The sequence below is a fragment of the Ambystoma mexicanum genome, chromosome 7q (assembly GCF_040938575.1).
Source record: "Ambystoma mexicanum isolate Mex_15411 chromosome 7q, UKY_AmexF1_1, whole genome shotgun sequence".
Lineage (NCBI taxonomy): Eukaryota > Metazoa > Chordata > Amphibia > Caudata > Ambystomatidae > Ambystoma > Ambystoma mexicanum.
Genome location: NC_090941.1, coordinates 787,562,789 through 787,580,431, shown reverse-complemented (window position 1 = coordinate 787,580,431; position 17,643 = coordinate 787,562,789). Strand labels below are relative to the sequence as shown.

Below are 17,643 nucleotides of genomic sequence, written 5' to 3'. Positions count from 1 at the left end.
CACAAACACCATTTTAGAATCAAGTTTTGGCAAAAAATACCATCCAGAGAATTAATATTAATTAAATAAACCGGCGGTATGTTCGAGGCTACCATAAATAATTAAATAAAGATAGTATCCTAAAACAATGGGAAATCCCATAGGAAAATATTTGCGGTTGACTATAAAAAGTAGTATCCACTGCCACCAGCCAAAACTCGATCAAGGGGGACGGAGACGTGCCCCCTCGACTAACAGACCCCGGGGCAATTGAATTGCCCCCGCCAGTACGTCCACAATATGATGGTTTGTACTGGTTCTGTTCAGAATTTAAGACTAGTAAAGTCAATGGTGACTTTACATGCCCTGGGAGACAGTAGTCAGTCCCAGGGTATGGAGTCTATACTGGGGGGTCACTATGACACCCCTATGTTACTGCACGGAGGGTGCTGTGTAACACACATCACAAAAACACATGAAGCCCTATGGAGTAAAAGACCCCATAGCCCATTAAACACATCTAGATTCAAAGAAACACACTCAAATCATGCCCAAGAGTGAGGGTGAAAGAGTCTCACTCTTGGCAGGAGAAAAAAAATAAACCCCAAAAATCCAGCAAAGCTGCTGGGGGACTCACTAGGTTAGGAAATTCAGCCTAAACAGAGAATTCTCCCTAACAACAATAACTTGGAAAGGGTGAACAGTTTGCAAGGCAATCACTTCAAACATATTCAATTTTTGAAGCACAAAAGGAATTTCAGGCACTACCATATCATTTCGAACACTTCTTGGTGGAATACGTGTTTGATTATATGAGATGATACCTTCTGAGTAATCTGGGGGTATTTAGATTTGAGAATGGTTCCCAAGTGCGTTCACTAGGAGGAGTTGACCCCGTTTGTACCTGGAGTCGCATATGCTGGATACTTCATATTCCAGTTGGTCATCCACAACCACGGGGTTGGGTCTGAGGGACTTCCGGGAGGACTGGATGTATGGTTTTATTAAAGAAGTGTGAAAAACTGGATGAATCTTCTTCTAAGAGTCTGGTAGTTTGAGTCGAAAGGCCACTGGGTTTTTGATTTCTTTTATGGAAAAAGGGCCATAATACCGGGGAGCCAGCTTATTCGGTCATAGATGTCGGGGCAGTAGTCTCGAGGACAGCCAGACCTTATCGCCCACTGCGTAAGGGGGTCCTGGTCTCTTTTGGAGTCCGCAAACTGCTTCGTACAGTTTCGGGCTCTGTGGGGGCGTGGCCTCTTTATAGAACGTGCTACGTCTGACGTGGAGGCTGGTGGAGAGCGTTCTATGTTAGACGGCCATGTTGGAAGTACTACAGAGTGCAAGCCCCGTTGTGTCAAGGAGCAGGAAGTCCAAAAGGGATGCGTCCTACGGATCATGACAATATCAAATGCTTTCTGTGCATCTGTGGCAACCACCACAGCCTGCGCGGTGGCTGAGATGCAGGACACAACATTAAAGATCCTCCAGATGTTCAAATCAGTGGACCTGACGGGTGCAAACCAAGCCTGGTCCTGATGTACCAATGAGGGCATATGGGGCAGTAATCAGTTGGCTATAATTTAGGCATATATGTTAGTATCTACATTTATAAGGGAGAGCGGCCTATAAGATCGGCATTTCTCACTGTGCTTACCTGGTTTTAACAAAACTATAATGGTGGCTTCCCGAAGCGACTCCGGACATTACCCCTCCCACACAGACACCTCCCATACAGCAAATAGGGGCCTAACTGAGCCACGTACCCAATATAAAACTCTACAGTAAAAGAGGTGTTTAACTGCTTCTTGGCGCTGTCCGAAAGGATCGACATCCGCATAGACTATAAGAGAGTTTGTAAACCTACCTCGTCTTGCTCTTCTTGTTCCTGACATAGCGTTTTATAGAATTGCACAAAAGCCTAATTAACCCCCTGGTCCGAATACCTCATCTCATGAGATTCATCCCGCACACCAGTCACATAATTCAAATCACTTTCAAGCCGAGCTAGATTCGCCAAAGATTTTCCTGGCCTATCTCCCTCCCTATATTTCCTGGCTGTGGCCGGTTTCGCTTAGTACTTCACCTCTCGTTCAGCATGCAGTTTAAATACCTCTAATTGGGCCTTAATTCCCGCCAGTATATCGCAGGTGGCCATGATCGTGTATTGGCTTTCCAAGGCTTTGAGCGTGCCTTCGCTACAGGCTATATCCCTTTGAATGGCCCGAAGTACCCCAAACTCCCGAGAGATGGCCATCCCTCTTATAAACACTTTGAACGTCTGCCACAGTGTGCCGTGCGTTACTTCTTTACTATCATTGATTTCAAAGAAGGTACAAAAGTTCTCCTCTATACTAGTTCAGAACACAAGATCCTTCAAAGCTAAGGACTTAAACGCCACGCTGCGCGATCCCTGCGGTTTAACCCCCTTGTAGGGAGAGCGATATCGGCGAATACGTGCGGGGTAGGATGTCTGCCAGCCCTGTCTGCCCAACTAGGCAGTCTGATATCAAAAAGAGATCTATCCAGGAGGACATATTGTGCACCGCTGAGTAATAGGAGAAGCTCCGCCCAGCCGTGTGCAGCATCTGCCATGCATCACCCATTCTAAGATCTTTCATGCAGTTCAGGAAACGGCCTGCCGCAAAGGCCGGGGATGCCCTACCGAGGCAATCACGGTCCAGGTCCAATATGGTATTCATGCCCCCATATAATTGTCGTCGGTGCAAAAGTCATGAGAATATTGGCAAGACTCTCATAAAACATCGGGTCATCAAGGTTGGGCTCATATGAGTTTACCAACAATACGAGTTTACCAACAATACTACTCTCCCCAACAACTTACAGTGTACTAACACAGAGTCCACCTGCGTCACCATGTGAATGGAACAGCTCAAACTCTAATCGTGGATTAGAGTAATTAGTATAAAACCTATTTATTTATGTATCTTTATTTGTTTATAGTTCAAAAGAACTTCAACAAACTTTTGTATGAACAATAAAACAGTAAAAATTCACATAATTCTTTCACAAAATTAGTACACAAATAATAAGCCATAAATACGCACATAATTTCATTTATATAAGTCCATACAGTTAGCCACTATACCCCATGTAAAACTCTAATATCATCCTCTTTTGAATGTCAAAGAGCAATGTTTGAAATTAGCAGCTTATCCATATTGGTACTCAATTCAGGATTTAATTTGCCTTAAAAACTTTTTCCACTCGTTTGCAAACCCAGTAAAGTGCCAAGTGCATTTCATTGGATTCTGAGTTAAGGCAATACATCCAGAAGTCCTCAGTTTTAATTGCTTCGTAATTTTCACTCTGTCCCCCATCAAGCACATGTAAACGGACCCTAGGGCACGACACTCGGTCATAACGTGTCGTGCTGTTTCTAGACAGCCAGGGGATTGACACAATCGAAAATCCCTTGAGTCCCTCGGGACCCCCCTTCGCGTACCTCTGATTGTCAACAACGGGAGCTGGTTAGTCCTAAGTCTCAACATAAAATAACAAACGGCGGGATTGGGACAGAGCATTAAATACCTTTGGGGCTTCATGTACCTGTGCGTGACCCTGGATAGAGCCCCAAAGTTATGCAATGTTGCCAAGTGAGGCTAGTTCTTGGCCCAATCCCATAAGTCCACCTTATGGAAATGGGAGGCCTTTACCACCTCAAAATTGCACCAGGAATCTTGCCGTGGTGACCAATCAATATCCTGGAAGAAGTCCAAGTGTTTTTTTTAAAGATCTTCCTTTGAGCCCCCTGCTCATATTCATAGTTGTCCCAGAGTTTCTTTAAAAGAGGGCATTTCAGATTTATTTGGGATTTTATGTATAACGCTCCCCTTTTTTTCCATATTTGTTACTTAATGAGACGATCCCAAGTCCGAGCCTAAAATATTCCATGGACACTGAGGATGCTAAGTTTTACGCAGTGTGCCAAAGCTATCCTCCAAACGGTGCAGCCATGCAAGATCTTTAAGAGCCAAGGCTTCCAGACTGTATAGTAGCATCATGCTGAAACACTGCTTGTAAAATATTAGGGTTCCCTTAATGGTATAGCTTGCTATTCTCTTAATGAACTTACACAGGAGCAAAGTCAGTTGTCTCGCCTTCTTTGTCTTGGTCTCAATGATGTCAATATAGCCATTCTTATTGCTCATCTCAAGACAAGGTAGAAATAGCTCTCCACATAATCAAGCATGCCCATTTGCGTTGTCATGGATACCTTACTTACCGTTTTCCCCGCCACAAGCATACATTTGGTTTTTGTGATATTAATTACTAGGCCATTTTCAATGGCATACTCATTCTGTTTGTTTAGCATGTTTCTCATGCCTCTTTGTGTATGGTCGAATATCACAAGATCGTCATCATATAACATGCTACCAATGTGTTCTGTGACAACAATAAAACATATTGGTCCCCACCCCTTGGCAAAGAGAACATTCCCACACCCCCGAGCATGAGTTTCTTGCAACAACACAAATGTGGACCTTAGACCGATTAACATGCTACACTACCCTATTGGCCTTAGAATAGTTCTCCAGCCCACGTACATTCCAACTCGTGATGTTAATAGTGGCCATGGCAATCTAAAGTAAAGAGCCTGTCATTGCATTGCCACATGCACTGTACCATCTTGTAAACCAAAATGTAAACATCAATGATCTGCATTGAGCACCTGCCAAGCCACATTTGCAAAAATGTTTCTCCAGCATGGGGTCTGGCATGGATTCACATGCTCATGAATATTCCACGTCGTCAGGCTGGGAATCCTCGGTAAAGAAAAAAATCAGTATCAGTTTCGTTCCTGATCTGTCTTTCTTAGTAGTAACCAATCACTGGTCTCTGGGTCATACTGCCCCCAGCCAATGACTGCACTCTCCCTAAGCCCCGCCCCTGGCAGCCATCCTCAAATTTTTACCGCACGTTCAAGTGTTGGGAGTCCTCATGCTATAGCTCTCGAGCTTTTACTGCGTTTTGTGTTTTTTCATAGAGTTTTATCTGATTTTTTTCGGTCAATCGAGCCTCAAGCTCCACCGTTTCTACTTCCAATCAACGGGGACCTGTTGTGGAATTTTTTACGCCCCCCAAGGGCGAATTTGTCGTCGAGTTACGCTTCTTGGAGGATTCCAGAAGATCTGAGGCCTACCTCGTGGACATGGCCCAGGACAAGGGAAGCTCGACACCCGGATCCAAGCTGTTTAGGAACTGCCCTGGATGCGGATTACAGAATGTTTTCAAGGGGGATGAGCAGTCGAGATGTCTCTACTGCCTTCACGAAGACAAGACGCACGTGGAAAAGGATTGTGCGTTTTGCAAGAACCTGTCGGAACGGACTATGAGGGATCGTCGGACCCGCCTCGCCAGCTGGCTGGAGAAGGGCCCAGCAGGTGAGAAGAAGAAGAAGAAGAAGCCTGAGCGGTCTTCTAAGTCCTTTGAGGGCACCCCAGCGACGGGGGCCCAACAGAAGGCAAAGCACAGCAAGTCCGCGGGTACCAGGAGCGCCGAAGGGTCGGGCTCCTCGGCTGCCAGGCAGGGTGCACTTTCACCGACGCCATCAACCACGAGCCAACGCTCTGGCTCGGGGAAGAGAAAATCCGAGAACCCGGCTAAGCTTCTGGAGAGGCCGCGGTCGATCTCGAAGGGATCGGCCGAGGGGGAGCGAGGCGGTGACCCCTCCCCCAAGGTGAAGGCCTCAAGCGCGTCCAAGGTGGTGAAGGCCTTGATTCACCCAGTGAAGGCCTCTATTGAGGGATTTGCGGTGGCCCTGGCGAAGCCTGTGGAGGCTAACCGAGTGGAGGTGACCTCCACTCCCCAGAGTTTCCCTACTTCCACGCAGGGAATTCTCTTTTCAGCCCATCGATAAGACCCCTGTGAAGACCCCGGTGGAAAAAGAAGGGGGGGCCAGTGACCGTCACGGACACGGATTCAGCCTCTGAGGAGGAGCTGGCTGAAGTTGTGGAGGGCCTCAACAAGAGGTTCGAGGAGGTCCGGTCCCCTGGGGGAACCCCGAGGAGGCGGACGAAGAGAGCGACAGTGGCACTGACGAGACTCCCGTGGAGGAGGAGCAACCTTTGCGCCCGTCGCAGCCAGCGCCCGAGCCCCAGGACAACTCGGTGGCCATTTTGATGACAATCTAAACATTATGTACAGAGATAAGGATGAGATTGCCCCTCACCCCAATAGACGACACAACAGAACCGGGCCCGTCGGGGAGCCCTCCAAACAAGCGAAGGAGAGTTCATCCCCCCGCCTTTCCAGCCCTCGCGGCCCACTCAGCCTTCTTCTCCTCCTTCCCCTGAGCCTAGGGATGACACAGGAATGGATACGGCCACGACGGGGACGGATTACGACGGTGGTGACGACGGGATGGGCCTTCCATCACCACTCCCTCGGGCCTCCCCGCCCGACGAAATTGGCTCCTTCCACGCCATGATTGCCAGGGCATCTGAGCTTTTTCAGCTCTGCACTGAGGAACAGAAGGAGGAAGGTTTCCTCTATCAGCGGCGCAAGGCCAAGAGGAAGACGGTCCTCTCGGTACCATTGATTGACGACATCTGGGAGGAGGGACTTGCTCTCCTGAAGAACCCTTCCACGACGCCTGCCAAGAGTTACCGGTATGAGAAGAAGTACCGGGTCCCCGATTCCGCCCCTTTGTGCCTTAGGGCGCAGCCGACCCCGGATTCGGTCGTCTCAACGGCGGCCAAAAATGAGGCGGCGGGGGCATCATCCTCAACTTTGACCTCCCCACCTGACGGCGAGGGAAAGAGCTAGACGCCATGGGACGACGAGTCATCTCGTCTGCGGGGACGACAATTAAGGCGGCCAACGCCCTAGCGATTGTGGCCCGCTACGACAGGGAGCTGTGGTACAAGATCGCTCCCCTGCTGGACTTCCTACCAGACGACAAGAGGTCGGAGGCCCTGGAGATCCTACAGGAAAGTGAGGTGGAGTCGGACCACGCCATAACAGTGGCCACGGATATCGCTGACACCGGATTCTGCCAGTTGGACAACAGTGTTTGCCTTCGACGGCGGGGATGGCTCAAGGCAACTGATTTCCGCCAGGACGTGCAAACCAGAGTTTTGGACATGCCCTTCGACGGGAACAACCTGTTTGGGAAAACAGTGGATGAGTCACTTCAGGCCATTAAGACCGACACGGAGACGGCTCGGGCCCTGGGAGTGTTGCATGAAGGAAAAGCCAGCCAGCTGTAGTAAACAAAAGCTACCGCTGGGTGGCTTTCCCTTCATTAGTGCTTGGGGGAGCCCGAGAGCCCCAAATGGGAAACAGATTCAGGCAGAAACAACGCAGCATTGCGGAAAACAACCGCGTTGTTTCTGCCTGAATCTGCTTTCCCATTTGGGGCTCTCGGGCTCCCCACGGGCAGCCCGAGAGCCCCAAATGGGAAAGCAGATTCAGGCAGAAACACAACGCGGTTGTGTTGGAAAATGCTGCGGTTTTTCTTTCCGAGTTTCTCAGGTTCCTCCGAGCCGGAGGAGCCTGAGAAACTTGGAAAGAAAAACCGCAGCGTTTTCCAACACAATAACGTTGTATTTATGTTTGCGGTCGCTTCAAAAACGACCGCAAACATAAATACAACGTTTTTAAAGCTGCGCTTTTATTTCTAAGTTTTCCGGGCTCCTCCAGCCCGGAAAACTTAGAAAAAAAACCACAGCTAGTGCTTATTTTTAAAAAAAAATAAATAGCACTTACCGAGATTCAGCTGCAGCTTTCCTGCTTTGGTCTCCGGTCCCCGTCCTCCGTGTACAGCACTAATGAAGGGAAAGCCACCCAGCGGTAGCTTTTGTTTACTACAGCTGGCTGGCTTTTCCTTCATTAGTGCCGCAAAAGCAAAAGCCAGCACAGGAGGGCATCCATTTCACAAAATGGATGCGCCCATGTGCTTGCTTTTGCGAATTTTGAGCTTGAATAGCTCAAAATTTTACATAGGAAGTTTTAAAAAAGAGAATGCTAGTATTTTTTTTTTTATGTTGCCTATCTATTTTTTAAATAAAATGTTTTACTATCCCATGCCGTTAATGTTGAGTTGTTGTATTGCTTAATGTTGAGCCTGTAACCACCTCCCGTGGTTGTGCATGTGTGTACTGCTATGTATTCTCTTATTTATGAGCATGTGAATCCATGCCAGACCCCATGCTGGAGAAGGAACAAGTTACTTACCTGTAACTGTTGTTCTCCAGCATGGGTCTGGCATGGATTCACATGCGAACCCTCCCGCCTACCCCTCTGCGGCTCTTCACTTAGTCATACTGCCACTTTACGTGCTACCAAATCTGGGGATGGCTGCCAGAGGCGGGGCTTAGGGAGAGGGCAGTCATTGGCTGGGGGCAGTATGACCCAGAGACCAGTGATTGGCTACTACTAAGAAAGACAGATCAGAAACAAAACTGATACTGATTTATTTTCTATACCGAGGATTCCCGGCCTGACGACGGGGAATATTAATGAGCATGTGAATCCATGCCAGACCCATGCTGGAGAACAACAGTTACAGGTAAGTAACTTGTTCCTTATAAAAGCACAATTATATATATTATATGCAGGAAATAGGAACAATAGATTTATTTGCACACCCAATGTGGCTAACCAACATATCTGACATATCTGATATTTTAAGCACCCCTGCTTAGGAGTAAGCGGCTACTAAAATCAGGGTTTGGCCACAAACACCTTCAGCCTATGACACAGCCTTAGTTACATGCACTAGATCCCTGTAATTAACCACAAGTAGAGGAGGCTGCTATTTCCGAGTCCTTGCTAGCCTCTGGCAGAGCAGGAATAGGTATATTGGCCTCAATAAAAGCTACTGCCTCCTCAGGAATCTTGAAAAACAGGACTTTGCCCCTGTGCTGTACGTGTAGCCGCGCTGGGAAAAGCAGTGCATATCGGACCGCCCTTTCCCACAACAGTTTCTTAGCTCCCAAAAATAACCTGCGTTCCAGTTGCACAGCGGTGGAAAAGTCTGGGTAGATATGAATCATGGGTTCCTCCTATTGCAAGGGGCCTTTTTCTCTCTCCAGTCGCAGTACAGTGTCCAGATCTCCGTAGTTCGGGAGCCTCACAATGATAGGCCAAGGAGGCCCACCCCCACCGGCTTCGGTCTTGTCAGTTGCGTTCTTTATGTTCTATGAAACACAAATGTGGATGAGAAGGTCTGTTGTCCAAGTAACTCATTAAGTAGAGCCTCCATCGCCACCTCCATGGGGTCACGGCCAAAGCCCTCTTGAAGTCCCACTACATGGACGTTATTCCTCCTGGACCTTGATTCCAGGTCATCACATTTTAGCAGGGCTCTTCAAATCTCTGGCCATTCCCGTCACTTGGGACTTGAGTTGCAATATTGTCTTTTGCCACCCCAATGTGTGACTCTGCTTCCTTCACTCTGGAGCACACCTTTTCCATCTTGCCATTTAGGGTGCTGATGTTGCTGGTTATGCCATCTAATTTGTCGGTCATTGTGGCAAATCCTGCTTGCATGCTCTCCATAATCTGTCTAAGATTCGGGGCATATCTGTCTTCCTGCCCTGCTTGCTCGTTCACTTCAGGAGAGGGTTCAGCTCTGGGCCTATTAGACTGGCATGCAAATGCCTCCAGATTGTATTGCTTCTTCTGCTGGCCCCTGCCCTTTGTCATGGCGGCAGATGGATGCAAGCAGACAGTGACCTGAAACAGGGAAGTGTGCAGAACAGCAATCAAGCACTCCACACTGCCCCCTCACCTTGGCGGCAGAGCAGACAGAATCACCCCTTTATTGTTAAGGGGCACAACTGGGAGGATTTCGGATTTCGGCTTCCGTTGTACTAGGTCTTCAGTGCATCCCACGCTAGGCCCAATGACCCACACCCCCAGGGAGTCAGGACCAGAAGCGCACACTGGGAACTGTCTCCAGGGTCTATATACTCAAAAACTGAGGCTGAGGCTGAGGCCTCTGGGGCTAAGAATAAAAAAGGAAAAGCAAGAAAACAGGAAAACCCCAAACTCGGTGTCAAATAGCATCACTGGTAGCTCCACGTCTTGCCGCGCAGTGGGCCCCCCACAGTGGTATCACCAACCAGGCTTTGTATTCAGGAATATCGTATTGAGGGGAGAGTGTATCCACAATCTACCAAGAGCCCCCCGCTCCCCCATAGCCTTCAGGCTCCTATTGGAAGGCCTCAGCCCCAGGTCAAAAGCAGCAGTAGCGGGACAGTGCTGCCGCTGCACACAATGACACAGGAGCAACAGCTCACAGCTCGTTCTGTCACTGGATGAGGCTACCCTGCCTCTCGGGCAGCGTCAGCCCAAGGATCCTTAACAAGGCCCGTCGCTCAACTGGTGCGTGCAACGTGCATTCAACGTGCTCCCATGGCCATTGGCTTTTGGCCGGTCTGTCCTTCCAAGCACGTCGCTCAGCTCACTCATGAGGCAGGTGTCCACAGTGCCTGTCAGGGAGACCCTCCCGCGACAGCTGAGGCTGCACTGCACGCAGAGCTGGTCCACTAGCTCACCGTCTTCCAAAGCCGGCGCTGCCTGCAGCTCCTGATAAGCCATGGCCTCACTTGTGTTCCGGGCCTCCGCTGTACCCTTTGTGTCGGCCCACATGGCCATGGGAGCGTCAACGGCTATTTGTACAGTGCTGAGCCACGCGGATACCCCAAATTCCCCCAATGGGTACCGCAAGGCTTCTGATGCCAGAAAATGTGTTTTTTGACTTTCGGGTGCTTCTTTTGGAACGCGGGCGAGCCAGCGGAGCTCAACAAAGTGCGGCCATGTTGTATGCTGCTCAGCAGCAGCCCCTGGGTCCATATTGATTTTGATTGCTGCGGACTAGGCCTGGAGAACGTGGTACCCAGAGTTCTTGGCCCTGTCCATCTGCCCTCCTTGGTTTCTTCCACAGGGAGTGGATCTGCTCTCCAAGTCGAAAGGGCTGGTGCTCCACCCGAACCTCAACATCCTAAACCTTCATTCCTGGCTGCTGAGAGCAGAGATATAAGGAGTAGGATTTGTCATATGACATCTGGATGTGCTCCTCTCGGCTCTGAGGCTTGCCACCAAGTCTATTTATGTGTGGGTGTAGGTGTGGTACACCTTTTTGGCCTGGTGCACAGGAGAAAGATCCAAATCCCTTTACGTATCCCACATCCTGGATTTTCTGGTTTGCCTGTCCTGGATGGGCCTGCAGAATGGCACCGTGAAGGAGTACGCTGCAGCATTTTTGATTGTCAAAAGGACCCCACTTCTTGTGTAACCAGTTTCCCCCACACCAGTTTGTTATTCCAGCATGGGGATTTAAATTTGTTGTTGACTGTTCTTATGGGTGCTCTATTTGAGCCCCTACATTATTGTTCTTTAGGTTGCTCACCCTTGAGGTGATTTTCCCGGTCCATCACTTCCACTAGGTGGGTGAGTGAGCTCTAGGCGCTGTCTGTTAGACCTTCTTAATTGGTTTTCTCCAAATAAAATGGACTTTTGACAAAGGGGCATCCTTCCTTCCAAAGATAGTCTTGGATTTCCATCTCACTGAAAAGATCAATTTTCCTGTCTTTTGTCCTCTGCCTCATCCTTCCTTGACAGAGGAGCGATTCTGTCGGGTGACCTGGTTTGGGCCCTCAGTTACTACGTTTCTCGGACATGGAATGGCAGCTTTTTGTGGGTTATGGTGGTGCCCATGCTGGCTGGGCTGCAACCAAACGGGCCCTGCCAAGGTGGATTATCCTCTGCATCTGTAAGTGCTACAATCTGACTGGAAATGATGGGCCCGGTGGTTTTAGAGCTCATTTCACCAGAGGACTGCCTGCCACCTCTGCCCTCCTTAATTGGCGGCTTCATGGGCCTCATTGCACGTGTTCACCAAACATTACTGCTTGGATTCCGAATCTTGGCAAGGCGCTCGTTTTGGTAGGGCTGTCCTCCAGAACTTTCTAGTATAGTTGATGATCTCACTATCCTCTGGCCTCTAGGTCTACGTACTACTATGGTATGGAAGTCAGTTCATAGGTGAGGAATCTGTGGGACGAAGGAATCTATTAGAAGAACACATTACCTACCTCTCAGTAATGTTCTTTCTAATGGATGTTCCTCCCATGTATTCCTCATTGCCCTTCCAACCTGCCCCACTTGGTGGATGGTTGGTATACCTTTCGGTTCTGCTCTCTCTCATTGATAGAGTGCTAGGGAAAAAGGGTGTAACTGAGATCCTGGGGTGCAGAGCCTCAACAAATACTCGTCCTGATGTCATGTCCTGGGTGTGGTGCATTGAGGCATCGAGCGGAGCCTCACTGCGCCCACGGGTAGTGGAAAACATTTCAGAAAAGCAATTGCACTGGGCAATAAATATCATATATGGAGAATTCATGGGAGGAACATCCATCTGAAAGAATATTACTAAGAGGTAAGTAATTTGTTCGTCTGTGGAAAACGCAGTGCAACGGAACCTTTTTATTTTGAATTCCTTGTTTACATGAAAATATAATTTTAAGTTCACCAAAAATGGTGCGTGGGGTAGGATGTGGCCAAACCGTATTTTTTGCCAAATTTGATGAATTAACTTTAATAGTGCCTCCACTGCAGCACTATCTCAAACCAACTATGTTTCATTATTATAGTTATAAATATTTCTGTGTGGAAGTATATTTTGTAGGGCAAGGTGAGTGTGCCCGTTGACGTATTTTGTTTGGTTTGAGAATTGCAGTGTCTTGTCATTAGATGGCACCAGACCACCATTGCTCATTCTTCATTTTCTTCCGCTTACAGGAACGCGACGCCTATCTCCCTCTAGCAGAAAGCGGCAGCAAGATGTACTTTATTATCTCAGACTTGTCCAAAATTAATAACATGTACCGTTTTAGCTTGGCTGCATTTTTGAGACTTTTCCAACGGACCCTTCTCAACAAACAGGTACTTGATGTTTTTATGAAGCTATTAGTGCAGAACTTTTAATTACTGTTAAAATAAAGTTTATATCACTTTTTGGAAATATTTTTTTATTTTAACTTGTGGTTTCATATAGTACTGTCTACACTAACAAAGTTATGAAGTCAAATGTAATTTGCAAGTTATTAATATCACAGTTGTGATTAATCTAGCAACGTCATCACTGCCTCTCAGAGGAAACTATCTCCCCATATGGCCAGGGAAAGGCAGCCACTACCTGATAATGACCCTTGGGTGGCTGTCTGAGAGAGGACGATATGGGGACGACAACCCTCATGATAGGGAGGTGGACTTGCTAGTTGGAACATGGCATCCCCCTTTCCACTCAGGGTATGACACCAACCCCTTAATTTCCCAATCCTGTACGGCATACTTTAATATAAAATCAGAACATCCAGTCCGGACTGACAACAAGGCTCTTTCATACCCTTCTTGTAGAATGATTGAGATGAAGACGAGCACTAGAGCAATGCAGAGTACTGAAGCCGGGAATGCAAAAACGCTCTCCAGTTGTTGGAAGGATCCGATAGGTTCCGGGACGTTTAAAAACAAGCATCAAGAAACATGGAGAAGCACTACTCCTGACGCAGGTCGGGAAACCGAGAAGAAGCAAGTTGCAGCAGGGAGCAAGGAAGTTCCTGGAGGTGCCGTCAGGAGAGGCTCGGAAGCCGTAGGTTTGCTGCGTATAGGCTAAGAGCAGAGGAAGCTGTGGAACGAAAGCCGAGGCACTGCAGGTACTGGAGAGCCGACGAGATGCCTGCAAGAGGAGGAAGCGAGCTGCTGGGAGAATTGCAGACCGCAGAGAACGCTGAAGCAGCCAGGAGAAACCAGTGAGTCCAGAAAGGGGAGTGGGACGCCGGGGCGCTTCGTGGCGTACACCACACACCATTGAATGAAAATTACATGAACTGGGTGAACCCGAGCAGGGGAGCTGGGACGTCAAGTCAATTGTTGAATGAAGCAAGTGAAAGCGGGTGAAGGACCCAGTGATTGAGTGAAGAAAATATAAGTGCATGGAACTGTTGCACATTAAGAAAGTCCTGAAAGGAGAGTACACCAGGCAAACTGATTGCGAGTCTGGAACCTACACCCATTTGTGTTAAGACAAGTGTTTGGAAGTGAAGGAAGAGAGTGTAAAAGACTGACAGAGGAGGGTCTAGGATGCACTCTCATGCTTGCCAAGAATCTGCATATAAACTGAGCAGAGCAAGAGGAGGAAGTCATCCTCTTGAGTATGTGAATTTCAGGGTAAGGGAGTCATTTCTCTTGGTGTTGGAACTTGAACATTGTGACTAGGGGAAGGGCGACATTCCCCTAGTGATTGGATATTGTGTACTGTGCACATTGCAACCAGGGGAAGGGAGTCATTCCCTCTAGTATTGTTGGAAAATTCAGAGGAGCGAAGAGATAAGAAATAACTTCTTGGCATTGTGAATTGTGAAAGTGAGAAAGCTATCAAGGGAAGAACCATACCCTTTGAAACTGTGAACTAGCCTGAGGAACTTTGGGGAAGGGAATCCTTTCCTGACACTTGTGGGACTTTGGTTGTTTATTTCCTTTTGCGCCTTTTGGAGTGTTGTTGGAACTTTAGAAAAGAGCTGCAGATGACCAGCTGAAAGACTATTTCCCCTTTCCCTTTATTATGAGTTTAGCGTCTAAGGGTCGGGTTAGGATTTGGACAGAGGACACAGAACTTTACTTTGGAAATTCTGACACAGACATCCTTTAGTTTCGTTGAGGCATGAAAATCCCTTTTACAGTTAGGGCAAGGTCCGACTTTCTTCAACCCTCTTTTTACTTCAATAAAGGTTTTTGCCAACCACCACAATGCCCGTGGATCCAAGTCTTACTCCTGGTTCTTTACGCATGGTGTTAGAAGTAGTATCTGGCTCAGTTGATACAAAATGGGGAACCCTTACATTTGAGAAACTTAATGAGCGAGCATCCAACCCATCAGTAGCCACTAACAAATCCATTGGCTTAGATATAATCAGTAGCCGTGAAGAGGTATTACAACCCAGAGATCGGTTATTCATTTCTACCAATCTAGTTCTAATACCCACTACAGGAACCTATATAAGGTTAGCTTCTAAATCTGGATTAGCTTGGCGGTATGACCGGGAAGTCAATGCCGGGGTAATAGACCTTGACTTTAGGGGCGACGTGAAAATGCTAATACAGAGTAATGGGCAGATTCACTACCACATGAAGATGGGAGAGAAAGTGGCACACAGGATTTTAGAGAAGGCCTTATTCCCTAACTGGTAGACGTTAACTAGACTGGCAAGACTGAAAGGGGAGAGAAAGGTTTTGGGGTGGCAGATGAAGACCCTCCAGCTCCACCAGGGGTCTTAAAAATAAAACCAAGTGAAGTGGAAACAGAGATTATCCCAGATTTAGCATTTGCCAAATGTAACGACCCTATGTTGGCTGAAGCCTTCCTCCAAACAATCTCAGAGGAAGAGGGGAGAAAGGAGGAGGAACCCTTTATTTTTTTTATCAGGCAAGGTCGGCTATACAGAGGGGATACCAGTTCAGAGGGCATGCCTACATCTCAAATTGTAGTTGCCAAAAGTCACAGAAGGATGGTGCTGGAAATCGCCTATGTCTCATAGGAACAGCTAATACTCAAGTTCCGGTGATAAACAGATTTTATTGGCCCGGTGTCTACGCCTACGTCAGAAATGTTGTCCTTACATGTGCCTTGTGCCAGAACTCTCACACAGCCCTACTCCAACCTTTACCCATTATCGATAAACCTTTTTCCCTTATTGGTATGGATATAGTGTGACTTCTTGAACCATCTAAGCTAGGGAATCAGTACAGGTTCTGGTAATTTGAGATTTTGCCACCTGATATTCTGAGGCCTTCCCTTTAAGAAACAACACCTCAGAGCAGATACTAAAGCATCTGATACTACTACTAATAATAATAATACCAGTTTTTATATAGCTAGTTCACCCGAGGGCGTCGAACCGCTTTAATAACAGATGATATCATTACACACTGCGTGGTACTCAATTTATCGACCTCAAAAGTATGAAAGGCTGAGTTGGCCCCGCCGGGATTGAAACCTGCGTCAGCATGCATCAATCAGATGTCAGGAACTAGCACTCAGCTTGCTGTGCTATCTGACTGGCCTTTTTTTGTCTCGAGGTGGCTTCCCTAAAGAGATCATCACAGATCTAGGGACCACCTTTATGAGTAAATTAATGGCGAAGATGAGGCAGGTCCTACAAAATAAAATGCTCCGAACCTCAGTATAATATCCACAGTCTGACGAATTAGTCGAGCTTTTTAACAAAACCCTAAAGAATATTCTTAGGAAACTGGTAGATGTGGATGGGAGGAATTGGGGTGTTAAGATAACTTGGGCCCTTTTTGTCATCCAGAAGACCCCCGACCCAGTCCTCCCTAGGTTTCTAACCATTCAAACGTCTGTATGGAAGAGAACCACAGGATGTACTGGACATGTTGAGGTAGACATAGGCGGATGCAGAAGAAGCTTTATTACCCCTATCTCAGACCGCCCAATGTCTGAAAGAGAATTTGGCAACTGTCTGATCCATAGTTAATTCCTATCTAGCCAAAGCCCAAGAACATAAAAAATCCCCCCATGAACAAAATGCCACCCTTAGATCTTTTTCTGTTGGACAGAAGGTTCTCGTTTTATTACCAACTTCTGAAAACAAGATGCTGTCTAGATGGCATGGACCATATGATATCCTAGGACAGACAGATCCTTGTAGCCATCGGGTCTCCCAACAGCATAGACCGGCTAAGACCCAGATATATCACATTCATCTTTTGAAAGAGTGGAGTGAGGATCCAGTAGAGTCCACGTCTGTGGTAATAGCTAGCCTTCTAACGGAAGGACCAGAAGAAAATAATGTAATCCCCTCAAGTCTTTCAAAAAATCTAAAACAGGACCTCCAAGACCTGCTAGAACAATTTCCGGATGTTTTCAGTAATTAGCCTGGAAGGGTAAAAGGGTTTCTTCATTATATCCGTATACCCCCAGGGAAAGTCATCAACCTGAAACCCTATAGAATTCCCAAGACCAGAAAATAAATAGTCGTAAGGAGGTAGAGAAGATGTTAGCCTCTGATTATAGAGCCATCTCAAAGTCCCTGGTGCTCTCAAATAGTCCTGATAAATCATCGATGTTTTGAATCGATTTTCGAAAGATAAACCCAGTGTCTCAATTCGACAACCATCCCATGCCATTGATTAATGACTTCATTGATCTGTTGGGCTCTGCTTTTTACCTGTCCACGATTGATCTGACAAAGGGCCATTGGCAGGTGCCAGTGAATTCTGTTCACCCTTGAGTACAACATCATTATCTTTATATATAGCACAAACTGCGCCTGTTACTTCTGATTAGTTTTTCTGCTGCACAGTTTGCTTCTGATCTGTTCATTGAATTGCCGTTTCAACAGTTAATATTCGAAATGCTGACTCCAAAATCTGGATTAAAGATATGCAGAGACTTGGGGCCAAGGTGTCCATCACTGACCCACACCGTATTTGTCTCTCGTATCTCTGGCTCGGGCACAAGACTGAAGACTGCAGTTTGTCAGTCCATGACATGGAAGGTGTTAGGCAGAAACCTGTGCAGTTCCCTCTGGGACCACTGCAAAAGATTTAGGACTACAGGTGTTTGGCAGTAAACCCACTTGGTAGCAGTCTGTACCACACAGATTCACTTGG

At 47.3% G+C, this 17,643-nt stretch overlaps 1 protein-coding gene across 3 annotated transcripts in view; it reads left to right on the top strand.

Annotated features, from left to right (window-relative positions):
- DYNC2H1 (dynein cytoplasmic 2 heavy chain 1) overlaps positions 1 to 17,643 on the top strand; it is a 3,314,293-nt gene that overhangs the window by 2,508,977 nt on the left and 787,673 nt on the right. For all 3 annotated transcript variants that reach the window (XM_069639013.1, XM_069639012.1, XM_069639011.1), the window contains one exon: positions 12,751 to 12,894. In XM_069639013.1, coding sequence (XP_069495114.1) covers positions 12,751 to 12,894 — 144 coding nt within the window. The remainder of the gene's footprint in view (positions 1 to 12,750; positions 12,895 to 17,643) is intronic.